We start from the raw sequence: 12,143 nt of genomic DNA, 5'->3' as shown, positions 1-12,143 counted from the left end.
AGAATTAAAGCAGTTCTGAAAGCAACAAGTGGTCCAACTCGTACTAGCTAGGTGTAACTAATGAAGTGGCCAGCGAGTGTATAGTTAAAAGAGGCAAACATAAACGCACAAACACAGTGAACTCAGGTCTGTTTGGAGTTATTAATTAAAACAAATCATTGCAGTGCAGACAGAGGTGCAGGAGGCTCCTGACATATAGTACAACTGGTGCTTTGTCACAATTGGATTAGCTAACATTTTCATATTTTCCATGCAGAGAGCAATGAAGCCAAAATGCAAAAACATCAAATGTAGGAAAACATAAAATTCTTTATTTGACTCATTTACAGCAATTAACAGAATTATGTAAAGTACAGAGACAGCACTAAAGCAGCTACAATATACTGCAAAATAAATAAACCCACCAAAATAAATACTAATCATACAAGTCAGCAGTTTGTACCAACAGATCTTTTTTTTTAAGGTCCAACAGAAAAAACAAATCAAGAGACTGAAATCAGATAAGGCATGTCAACCATTCAACCGCATCAACACACAAACAAAAACATGAAGAAACCCCCAAACCAGTTATAGGTTTTCTAACAGTTGGTAATAGACTAAGAAAAAAAAGCCCTTTATGTATTTATTTAAGGTCACTTTAAACTGAATTGAGATTCCAAATGATGCCATAAGCTGGGTTAGGAATGTTGAAATATTTAACTCAGCCAGCTTCTGAACTGGTAATAAAACGTGTGCTGCACAAAAGTGGCTGCTAGATAGTTGATGTTATATTGTAGAAAATAGGAAAGCGGTCTAACACTGAGAAAAGCTCTCAAAGGTTTATCGAACTAAGACGAAGAAAAAAAAAGGTGACCATTTAAAAACAAAAAACAAACATCCTGGTAGGGATGGATTTTTTAGATCAATATTTAACTTTCAGCTTTAATCCAGTCTGTGAAAACACACAAGAGTGACCTTTTGCACTTTGTACCCTGCAGGATTCACACCAAGTGTGTAAACAGGACCATGCATACATTTGGTGATGCTCTTTAAAATGTGCCAAACTAAATGTCTATTAAATTAACGCATTTGCTCGCTTGATTCCTGATTGATGTGAGGAAGTAAAACTTGTAGTACTGCTGGAGTTAAGTTTGGTGAATTGAACACGAGGCAAAAAGTATTCAAAACATTCAGTAAAACGATGCAACTAAACTAAAATACAAATATGAACAAATATTACTGACTAAATAATTTCATCTGTGAAACCTCATCCTACAGTTTGCTCATTCTCTTTGATCAAAAGTGCAAAACATATCAAAGAAACCAGCAAACTGTGTTGTCAATTATCAGAACGATCTCACTGCCAGTGTCCTTCATACACATATTTTCACCTCGTCTTCAGTTCACATGGAAATGTGAAGACCTTAACAGTTAACCTGATGAACATTTCTTAGACATACTTAAAGAAAAAGAAACTGGATGTGCTTGTTCACCATTAAGTAAATAAACTATGACTTTAACAAAAACAAAGTGAGTTGCGAGAGCTATGTGAAAAATATCCTGAAAAGTGAAGGACTTTCCTCCTCTTCAAATGCAGATATTTATCCCAGATCACAGATTTAAACTTCCAGGGGAGTTGGAACTCTCAGCCGGGCCTGCTTGCTGCCTTGATGTCCTGTCAGCTCTGAGGTCTTTGCCAGGGGTTAAAACACCACCAGGTTTACCGGGAGAAACCCAGTCAGCTGATCACTTGTGTCAAACCTTCACTCACCGTCCAAGTCCCGCTTAAGCAAAGTTTCCTGGCAGCAAAGAAAACACGACTTAGTCAACCTGCTGCATGGGATAAGCCTCTAACTTGTGAGTCAAACTGTGTTTCTATATATTATAGGATAAATTCCACATAAACAAACAAAAGAAACTCATTGATGGGACAGCCTGTTTGTTTATATTGTGATTGTGTCAGTTTAAAGTCTAGACAGGAGGAAGAAACTGTAGCTTAACGGATGTATTCTGTACGCCTTTCAAACAGCCCACATTTGCAGTTCTTTCAAACTATTTTAAAAGCTGAGATGCAAATGAGAAAATCTGAGGTTGCTGGCTTCAAATCTTAATAGTAAGACATGCGTGTGTGCGTGTTTTTCCTGAGGAGGAAACACCTGTTGATTGCGTCGCTTCAGAAGCACGAGGCTGTTTTTTTAACTACCAAAAGAGAAAGTTGCTGCACTTCATCCATCCATCCATCCATTCGCTTCCGCTTATCCTTTTCAGGGTCGCGGGGGGCGCTGGAGCCTATCCCAGCTGTCATAGGGCGAGAGGCGGGGTACACTCTGGACAGGTCGCCAGTCTGTCGCAGGGCTAACACACAGGGACAGACAACCATTCGCACTCACATTCATTCACACATTCACACCTAGTGACAATTTGGATTTTCCAATTAACCTATCCCCACAAGCTGCATGTCTTTGGACGGTGGGAGGAAGCCGGAGTACCCGGAGGGAACCCACGCAAACACGGGGAGAACATGCAAACTCCACACAGAAAGACCCCGGCCTGATGTTGGAATTGAACTCAGGACCTTCTTGCTGTGCGGCAACAGTGCTAACCACTGTGCCACCGTTGCTGCACTTACCACAGCTTAATTCAAGGACAACACACACGAAACATTTAGGAGCAAGGAGCAATATTTAGAAGCACTAGGTTTTTTTGTCATCCGTCCCAATTTTACCCTCAAAGAAATCCACTCTTCTTCACCAGAACTGCTTACAGCGGCTTGATAAGATTTGACTGACTGTAATGGAATAACTGAAGCAGGATCACCAGGTTTCAATCCACATTAACCCAACCCCTGATCTGTGTATCACTACTGAACGCGGCTCGAGTCAAAGCAGCAAGCAGAGCCCAGCCAAAAACAAACAAATGCATAAATGTTTAATGGGGGGACTCCTATAAATGGGATGATCTTAGCCAGCCTCCTTATAGTGAAAACATTGTTCAGGGCTACTAAAGGCTGAGTCAGGGACCTTATGATAACACATTGTGCTGTTTGACAATCCTGTTTCCTCTAATAAGAGAAGCCTGCACATTAGCCACAATATACTCCCTCACATCTACTAATTCGCTCCTTCGAGCATGCAAAGCAGGCCTCTTTAGACGTTAATGCAAGCCTAAGCTCTACTTCTTTGCTCTCAGACTGCAGGCTTGCTTGTGGTTCTCAGGGCATTTAAAAGTAGCTTTCAGGCCTCCTCTCCTGTGGAACCAACTCTCTCTTTGATAATCCAGCCCTAACTATGTGCTTTAAGTGACTCTGTTGGAGGAGCCTTGAGGGGACTGTTGTTGTGATACGGGGCTGTATAGCTAAACTTCAATTGAACTGCTAGATTAGATAGCACCCCTCCGTGAATCGCTACTTTATCGTGGTGGAGGGGTTTGTGTGTCCCAGGGATCCCAGGGGCTATGCTGTCCGGGGGCTTTTGCCCCCTGGTAGGGTCTCCCATGGCAAATTGGTCCTGTGAGGGACCAGACAAAGAGCGATTCAGAAGTACCCTATGAAAAGACCATCGAGGGAGCAGTTCACCCTGCCCGGGATAGGGTTACTGGGTCCCCACCCTGGAGCCAGACCTGGGGAGGGTGCTCGAGGGCGAGCGTCTGGTGGCCGGGTGCGCCGAGTGGCAGTTCAGAGTACCCAGCCTTCTTAGAGTCCTTGGGTAGGGTGCTGGAAGGTGCTCCACCTGGAGACTCTGTTGTCCTACTGGGAGACTTCAATGCTCACGTGGGTAACGACAGCGAGACCTGGAGGGGCGTGATTGGGAGGAACGGCCTCCCTGATCTGAACCCGAGCGGTGTTTTGTTATTGGACTTCTGTGCAAATCACAGTTTGGCCATAACAAACACCTTGTTTGAACATAAGAGTGTGCATAAGTGCACGTGGCACCAGGACGCTGTAGGGTGCAGGTCGATGATCGATTTTGTAATCGTATCACCAGAACTGCGACCATATGTTCTGGACACTTGGGTAAAGATCAGGGATGTAAAGCACTGGGGGAAATGCCGGTTTTTGTTTGGCATTTTCTTTAAGGAATAGTCCAATAAACGCAATGAACAGTTTGTTTTTGTGTGCAGGAAAAAAATGGGAATGACAAAAACATTTGAAAATACGACTTATATGGCTTAACGGACGTGCATGTGGGTCCAGGTTCAGTTTGCAGTTGCATGCTACCTGCCCAACAGCTATGGTTTCCCTTTATTGTTTATTATGTAGTTTCCTTCTTTGGATGTGTTTTTGCAGGATTATTAAATCACTGGGAGCAGTGAAAAAGAAATTTTAAAACATTTTTGCTAGTGAGGGTTGCATCTTATTGTCCTAAAAAAGATAAAACAGAGGGTGTAAGATAGCCATGAAGTGGGAAAACAACATGTAAAGCAGTTAGCTGTATCTCTCACATGTGCACACAAGCTTAAAATATCTCTTCTCTCCACAAACACAAACTACTGGTTTTACCTTCAAACTCCTCTCACCTTGACTATATGTGTGTCTGAACCCATCGGTGGCTCTTGAATGACGAGGGGGTCCTGGGATTCCTTCAGGGAGAAGCTCTGCACAGTGAGAGATCTGTAAGGTTGGAATTCTTTCCTCCACCACCATGCAGCCATTCCCAACAGCAGGACACTGAGGAACACTTGGAAACACACACAGGAAATTCATCAGTTTTTTGGAGTTCCAGACATGACATAGAAGCTGAAGTCATGCATGATGTCACTTCTATTACCTCCACTGAGTGGACAAATGGGTGGCTGCATGAATGGAAAAACACTTGTGGAAAAAGCCCTTTGGACTAAAAACGCTTCATAAAAACTTGAAAACATTTACTTATGTGTGGTAAATGAAATGCTTCTTATTTTGCTTTTCTACTAAATTTGGGCATTTTTATAAAACAGGTCTCGTTCACGCACATTCATATAAGCATTTTTTGCAAAGATATTCATTTGCAAGCTTGACTTCATACATGTAATCAAGCATTATATTATGACCACACAGGTGATGTGAATAACACTGATTATCTCTTTATTATGGCACCTGGTAGAGGTGGGATATTATCAGGGAACAAGTGAACATTTTGTCATTGTGGCCCGGGTCTGCTGTGGTCAGTATCTATCAAAAGTGGTCCAAGCAAGGAACAATGGTAAAACCAGTGACAGGGTCATGGGCAGCCAAGCCCCATCAATGCACGTAGGAAGCAAAGGCTTCCCTGTGTCGTCCAAATCAACAGATGAGCTACCGTAGCTCGAATTGTCAAAAAAGTTCATGCTGGTTCTGATAGAAAGGTGTCAGAATACACAGTGCATTAGTTAGGTGCATATGAGGCTGCAGAGACACAAACCAGTCACGGTACCCATGCTGACCCCTGTCCACCCTTTCATGGAAACCGTATTGCCTAATGGCTGTGGCTGCTTTCAGCAGGATAATGCACCCTGCCACAAAGCAAAAAAGAAAAAAGAAAAAAATCTTTCAGCAATGGTTTGAGGTTTTGATTTGGTCTCCAAATTCCACTGATCTCAATCCAATCGAGCATCTCTCAGATTTGCTGGACAAATCTGATCCATGGAGGTCATACCTCGCAACTTACAGGATAAATACAACAAAACAAAATGACACGACCAAGACAAAAACTGTGGTATTTTGTAAATATAATAATAAATGCCAAATCACTCTGTAATTGTGTAACTTTATTAGCAGTGTCCTCCTGAAATGCATCAACAGCATCAAGAGTAGCTCTCTGCCCCTTAATGCTCTCTGGTCGCTATGGTAACGCGTAAATATTTATTTCAAAATAAGACACACAACTACAACACGGGAAAAGACCCCGGGAAAGAGAGTTAACAATAACAAAAAACAAAACAAACCCTGAAAACCATAAATTTCACACCCGGGCCTCAACTCTCGCGGCCTGGTACCGGCCTGTGGCGCAGGGGTTGGGGACCGTAGAGTCCATTCCTCGATGGGCCAGGGCTGTTTTGGCAGCAAAACGGGGACCAACACAATATTAGGCAGGTGGTCATAATGTTAGGCCTGATCGGTGCATCTCCCTGTGATGACCGATGGAGACCTGTTGCATGTTTATTGGATTACTAATTACTCTGGTAAACTGTAACTAAAAGAAAATCAATGATCCATTCATTTTATTGACTCTGGTGGAAACATTTGTGCCGCTACCAATGAAAGATGACCTTTCATGTCCAGTGTGGATCTGATTTGTTTAAATGTTTTGAGACTTTGACAGATTCTTACCAATCAGAGAAAGGATTCCCAAAAATGTAGGATCCGATAAAGCTGTTGCAGGAACTGAACGGGAGATTGCAGGAATTTCTTCTGTTTTGTTTCTTCCTATTTCTGGAGAAACACAGCTGAACTTTGGACCCTGAGTCAGCAAGTCAATGACACACTTGTGATGGCAAACTGCCCTTGGACGTCCACAAACAGAGGGTCCTTAGAAGAAATCAGCAACAGTTATCAGTCTGGGACCTACAGTGTGAAGAAGTCCCTTTTTGATCGGGCATACCTTTTGGTTGGAGAACAGGCTGTATGATGAGCACACCACCTGGCGAGGTGACGTTAGACAGAAGTGCTTGGAGGTCTGTGCCGTTGTGTTTGTTTGCTCGGCAAATGGACCGCGTAACTTTGTCACTCCAATATACAAATCCCTGAAACCCAGTGAGGGAAAGCTTTAGCAGCACACAGCAGAAATCGGGCTTTGCATGCAAGAAGAAAGCTCCATATCTCATCATGTATCTTGTATACAGTATATCCAGGAAGTATTCACACTTCAATTCAGCAAGTGGTGCAGGCCAAATATTCTCTTTCGTTTTAAGCTGCAGCTGCTGCTGCTGCTGAACTCTTTAACTCAGCTGTGATGAAATTATAAAAGGGGAATGATCAAGCACCGGTGAAATGTGCAAGCAGCATGTCTTCTCAGTGATAGCCAATGGCACAAGTAATAGATCTTTTAGTGGAAATTTAGGCACTTTTGTCGCATGCATGTTGTGTTAGGAGTATTGTGTGTTGGGTTTTAAGGTGAAAAATGAATTGAATGCACTTTGAATAAGCCTGCAAAATAACAAAAAGCGGAAGAAGTGAAGCACTGTAAATCCTTACTGGATGCACTGCATTTAGTTTCCTTGCATATAGCTGCCTTCAGTATTAAAATGCATTTGTTGTTGCCCCCCGGGTCTGACACAGGATGTCAGGCAGCACAGACCATAATGTAATTCTTGTACCTCGAACACAGACAGTCCAAACGCTCGGTCCAGATAGCCATTAGACTCCACCACCGTTTTACGCTGACGACCGTCTAGATTTACTCTTGAGATTCTTCTCATTCCCTCATCAAACCAGTACAGCAGCTGCCGAGGCATATCTAAGGGAACGTGCGACATGAATACGAGCACTAAGTGACTCAACATAAATATATTCAAATGCTCCGAACTGAAGGTCTGACTTCTGCCTGAAGTACAGAAAAATGAACTCATGTTGTTCCTGATTTAAGGACGAAGATGTTTTTCCTCTCCTCTGATTTCTCTAAATAATGCCAGTTTGACAGCAATTAATTTGAATGTCAGAACGTACCTAGAGAGATGGCTACAGGCTGGCGTATTGAGGAAGTGACCAGAGCTTTTCTGTCGCAGCCGTCCAAACCGGCACTTTCGATCTTTGGGGAGACACCACAATCTGCCCAGAAAAGCAGCCTGAGAAAATAAAAGCACCCATGTTTTGATCTTCTGTAGCTTTGATTTTTAAGACTTATTTTACCTTTTGGTGATGTCTTTTTTTAATTTAGGAGACAAGCTATTTGCCAACAAATAACACTTCAATAAAGACGAAACAAGCAAAAATAAATATGCAAAACTAAAGGAAGTGGTTGGACCTACTAGCATAAAGCAAGGAAGAGAATGTATTATTTGAATAATTCAATGCCTTCAAGCATGACATGGACACAGTCATGCTTAAACACCATATGAACTGTATTAATGTAGGGTTTTGTAATGTGCTGCCCTTCCCTGGACAAGTAAAGGTGTAAATGTTTAACCAGCTCCAGCGTAACGTGCTGGCTTTTAGCTTCTTTGCTTTGAAATGCAATCATTGTTATTTAACAACCATGATGCAACAGCCCCTTATCAAAGGTGAAGCATTTTTTTTTCCTTATCTTGTGCTGTTAACCATTAAAATGAAATGCAAAATCCCAGAGCCTCGTACCCTCGGAGAGGATCCACGGCCACTGCGGAGGGCTTGTCGAGCCCTGTGATGAGCCGACGATGAGCTGAACCATCCAGAAAGGCCACGCTAACCCACCCCATCTCTATACTGGTCCAGTAGAGAAGTTGGTGGATCCAATCCACCACCATGCTGGTTACCGAATCTTGAACTTTCAGCACCAACACAGCTTCCTGTGGCTTTCTATCCAAGGAGATCCTAAAAAAAACAATGCAAGAGTGAAAATAAGAAGCCCAGACAACACATTAAAAAAACAAACAAAAAAAAAAAACCCACCACAACAACAACCACAACAACGACAGTGTGTTTATTGAAATTTCAGCTCTAACAAATCCAATCAGACTCCATCCATGCCACTGGCGCCATCCCACAACAGGCTAATTCATCAGAACTCGGCCTAAACATTATTTTATCACATTAGCAACAGTAATGTTAGTGTTAGCACCGTCTCAGACTGATGCATCACCACAGTCACCCCCACCACAGAACAATTCATGACCAACATTTCCTTCCCCTCCACTATCAGGCTGATGTTTCCAGTTCTGTCTCAGTGAAATATTTTAGCAGTTACTCAAAACACTTTTTTTTATTATTATCTTATATTGTATATCTTAGATCGTGGCTCAAGAGTTGGACGTTCGCCTTGTAATCGGAAGGTTGCCGGTTCGAGCCCCGGCTTGGACAGTCTCGGTCGTTGTGTCCTTGGGCAAGACACTTCACCCGTTGCCTACTGGTGGTGGTCAGAGGGCCCGGTGGCGCCAGTGTCCGGCAGCCTCGCCTCTGTCAGTGCGCCCCAGGGTGGCTGTGGCTACAATGTAGCTTGCCATCACCAGTGTGTGAATGTGTGTGTGAATGGGTGGATGACTGGATGTGTAAAGCGCTTTGGGGTCCTTAGGGACTAGTAAAGCGCTATATAAATACAGGCCATTTACCATTTACCATTATATATACACACACATTTTATTTTTTTCAAGTCAAATTTTTTATTTTACTTTTTAATCCACTACTAGAAGCCAGTACTTGTGCACTTTAACAGCCTTAGCTGTACTTTCTATATAGGAGCAACTGGCATAATTTAGCATTCAAAGATTCTGTGTTCTGATTTTGGAGTTACATAATGAGAAAAGAGAAGAAAAAAAAAAAAACAAGAACAAAAAATATAGACAAACACAAACAAATATTCACAATATGGAAACGTCACACACATAAAAAAGGGAATACTATTAAAAAGTGGTATTGTAAAGTGCAGTGGCCTTGTGCATGTCTTCAGGTGTGTGTGCAGGGGGTGTTAGATTTCAGAGCTGTAGGAAAGAAACTGTCCCTATACCTCCTGGGAGACAGAGGGGCAGTTTATTAGCCAGGGGGGTGGAGACCGTGTAATAAGTTCCCTTTCAGTCGATTCACTCAGTACAACACATGTATGGGATATCATGCCCTCGCGTGTCCTGGCTGAAGAGACCTTTATTCACGCCTTTAAGGCAGATGACGTGTGATGACACACGCACAGCCCCGCCTGCACTGATAGCCGCTGTCATCACAGTTGTGGAATAAGGGAAATATTTTACTGCTACTCATACTTATCATTATAACCATTGCATTAATTAACTTTCAGGGCCTGAATTCATCACCATATTTGAAAGAAGATGCTAGAGAGGGGAACTTCGGTGTCTGCATTTATCTCTTAAAATTGATCATTGTCTGTAAAAGATGCAACTTATGTTCTTGTAAAACCCTGACGTTATAAAAGCAATCTGTGTATTTTTGGGCGGAGATCTACATCTGATGTTTTGCAGTGTACATGTTCCCACGCGTGTGTTCAATAAACTCATCTGTTTGATTGCATCCTTCTGGGCCTCTGGTATTTTGTTTTGGTTCTCAACATCGCGAATTGGGACACAGTCATCCCTCAGTTCTTACGCTCTTCACCTCGCTGAGAACACCTCTGCTGAGTTGGGCTAGCTAGCTGCTGCTAGTTAGCTCCGTTGTCTGCCGACTTGAACTTAGCTTAACTGCCCCTGTTGGTGTTAGCCTCCACCGTGCAGTTGGTGCGTGGGTTGCCCGCAGAGCACTAATTTCGAGTTTTAACTGTGCAGCGTTTTGCTTTGCTTTTTAAAATGGACTCCAAACTGAAGCTAGCAAAGCAGAAATCTTCCGTTCTCCCGTCCTCTCTTTGCATGATAGCAACCAGCACGATGCCTGCTCTGTCTGCCTGGGGATCGTTCACGCTAGGAGAGCGTTGACGGAGCCTGAAGCCTGTGCATTTTGCCGCCACCTCTGGCGCTCGACCCTGGAAAGATGGGTGATGTTTGTGGAAAAAGTGCTGGGACGCTCGGCTGTCGCACAGCATGGCCCAATGTGCCGCCACTGCTGCGCCAGTCAGCCATGATGACACCTTTCTTTTCTCCCTGTTTCGCTGTGCTGCTGAGAAGCTGCAGGTGGACTGGTCCTCTCCTCCGCCAGCTCAAAAGCCGTCGTGGTTCGCTAGTTTTTTCCTCCTACCAGAGCCCGCATCGGCCAAAAAGCGGCTTCCCATGTTTCCAGACCTTGTCTGCGAGCTAACGGCATCATGACAAACCTCTGTCTAGCCGCATCACTGTGCCCGGCTATGGAAAGTACATGGAGTTGGACGGCGCCGAGGAAGCTGGCTTAGTTAACGCAGTCTCTGGCTGCTTATCTGGCCCCATCCCATAACGATGGTGTTGGCGGCCCAGCAACTCTGCCATCCAAACACTGCAGATTCTCAGCTTCGCAGATGGAGAAGATTTATCAGGCTCAGGCCGGCACTGCTTGCGCAATGAGCTCCGTCACCATGCTCCAGACGTACCAGGCTATGTGCCTGGTGGAGCTCGAATCGCTGGTTCCTGATGACAGCCCGCTGGTACCTCTTCCTAACGAGGTCAGAGTTGCCACAGATTACATCCTCCTTGTGTCCCGCTGTGCAGCGCTCTCCCTGGGCAGAGGAATGGCTTTGACAGTAGTGGCGCAGAGGCACCTGTTGCTGACGCTCTCAAATGTCCCGGATAGAGACAGGGCTGTATATTTGGACGCACCAGTGTCTGCGGCTGGGTTTTTTGGACATTCACTTGAAGCCATTCAGGTTAGATTCGATCTGAGGAAGAAGCAGACAGAAGCTCTGCGCGCCATCATCCCCAGACGTCAGGCGAAGCCCAAGCCCGCAGCTAGCTCTCACAGGCCTGCCGCTCCTCTGCCAACTGGCAAAAGACCAGCGCCCACTGCTACAGTGGGTGTGCCGCTAGCAAAAGCACATCCTACAGCCCGAGCTCCACACCAGTCGGCCTGGAGCAAAGGCCCACCCGATGCCCAGGAGAAAGAAGCCTCAGCCCTCCTAGCTGTGGTTCTGAGTGGAACAGGGGGCCAGCAGCAGGGAGACGCTGCTTTTACCCCTCTGTTGCTGCCCAAGAGGTGCCGCTTAAGTTCTGTTTAGGTTGTCAGCTCCAGAATGCGCTGCCTAACACTGTCTCCCAAGCACAAAACCCGTGCACACAAAATGCCTCAGGTTGTAACTCCCTGTTCAGGTGTGTTAAATGTTCAGGTGACCACATCACATGTTACCGCTGTTTTTCCATTGTTGTGCCCCAGGAAAGGTGCCTCCAAAGAAAATGTATGAATGTACATCTTTCCATGTTACAATCAATAACACTCAGACAGGTCTTGAATGAAGTCGGCCCGGGAGATTGATTGTTGCAAACCAATCTAACAGATGCTTATTTTCATGTGGCTATAAACCTGAAACGCAGGCAGTTCCTGATTTGCATTCGAGGGCTTAGCCTATGAATACCTGGTGCTGCCGTTTCGGGCTGTCGCTCGCTCCTCGCACCTTTGCCAAATGTGCCGAGGCAGCGCTAGCGCCCCTCAGAGAGAGAGGCGATGCCGTCTG

At 44.5% G+C, this 12,143-nt stretch overlaps 1 protein-coding gene across 1 annotated transcript in view; it reads right to left on the bottom strand.

Moving 5' to 3' along the window:
• Nucleotides 1-289: 289 nt before the first annotated feature.
• LOC102210513 (low-density lipoprotein receptor-related protein 8-like) overlaps nucleotides 290-12,143 on the bottom strand; it is a 25,859-nt gene continuing 14,005 nt past the window's right edge. The window contains exons 7-13 of the mRNA XM_005730270.1: nucleotides 8,228-8,443; nucleotides 7,601-7,719; nucleotides 7,252-7,391; nucleotides 6,537-6,678; nucleotides 6,266-6,463; nucleotides 4,495-4,655; nucleotides 290-1,778 (exon numbers count right to left, since the gene is read on the bottom strand). Coding sequence (XP_005730327.1) covers nucleotides 1,743-1,778; nucleotides 4,495-4,655; nucleotides 6,266-6,463; nucleotides 6,537-6,678; nucleotides 7,252-7,391; nucleotides 7,601-7,719; nucleotides 8,228-8,443 — 1,012 coding nt within the window. The 3' untranslated portion in view covers nucleotides 290-1,742. The remainder of the gene's footprint in view (nucleotides 1,779-4,494; nucleotides 4,656-6,265; nucleotides 6,464-6,536; nucleotides 6,679-7,251; nucleotides 7,392-7,600; nucleotides 7,720-8,227; nucleotides 8,444-12,143) is intronic.

Source organism: Pundamilia nyererei, unplaced genomic scaffold (assembly GCF_000239375.1).
Source record: "Pundamilia nyererei isolate P.nyererei 1_Seehausen unplaced genomic scaffold, PunNye1.0 scaffold00036, whole genome shotgun sequence".
In the NCBI taxonomy this organism is placed as follows: Eukaryota; Metazoa; Chordata; class Actinopteri; order Cichliformes; family Cichlidae; genus Pundamilia; species Pundamilia nyererei.
This window is presented reverse-complemented; position numbering and strand designations above follow the sequence as displayed.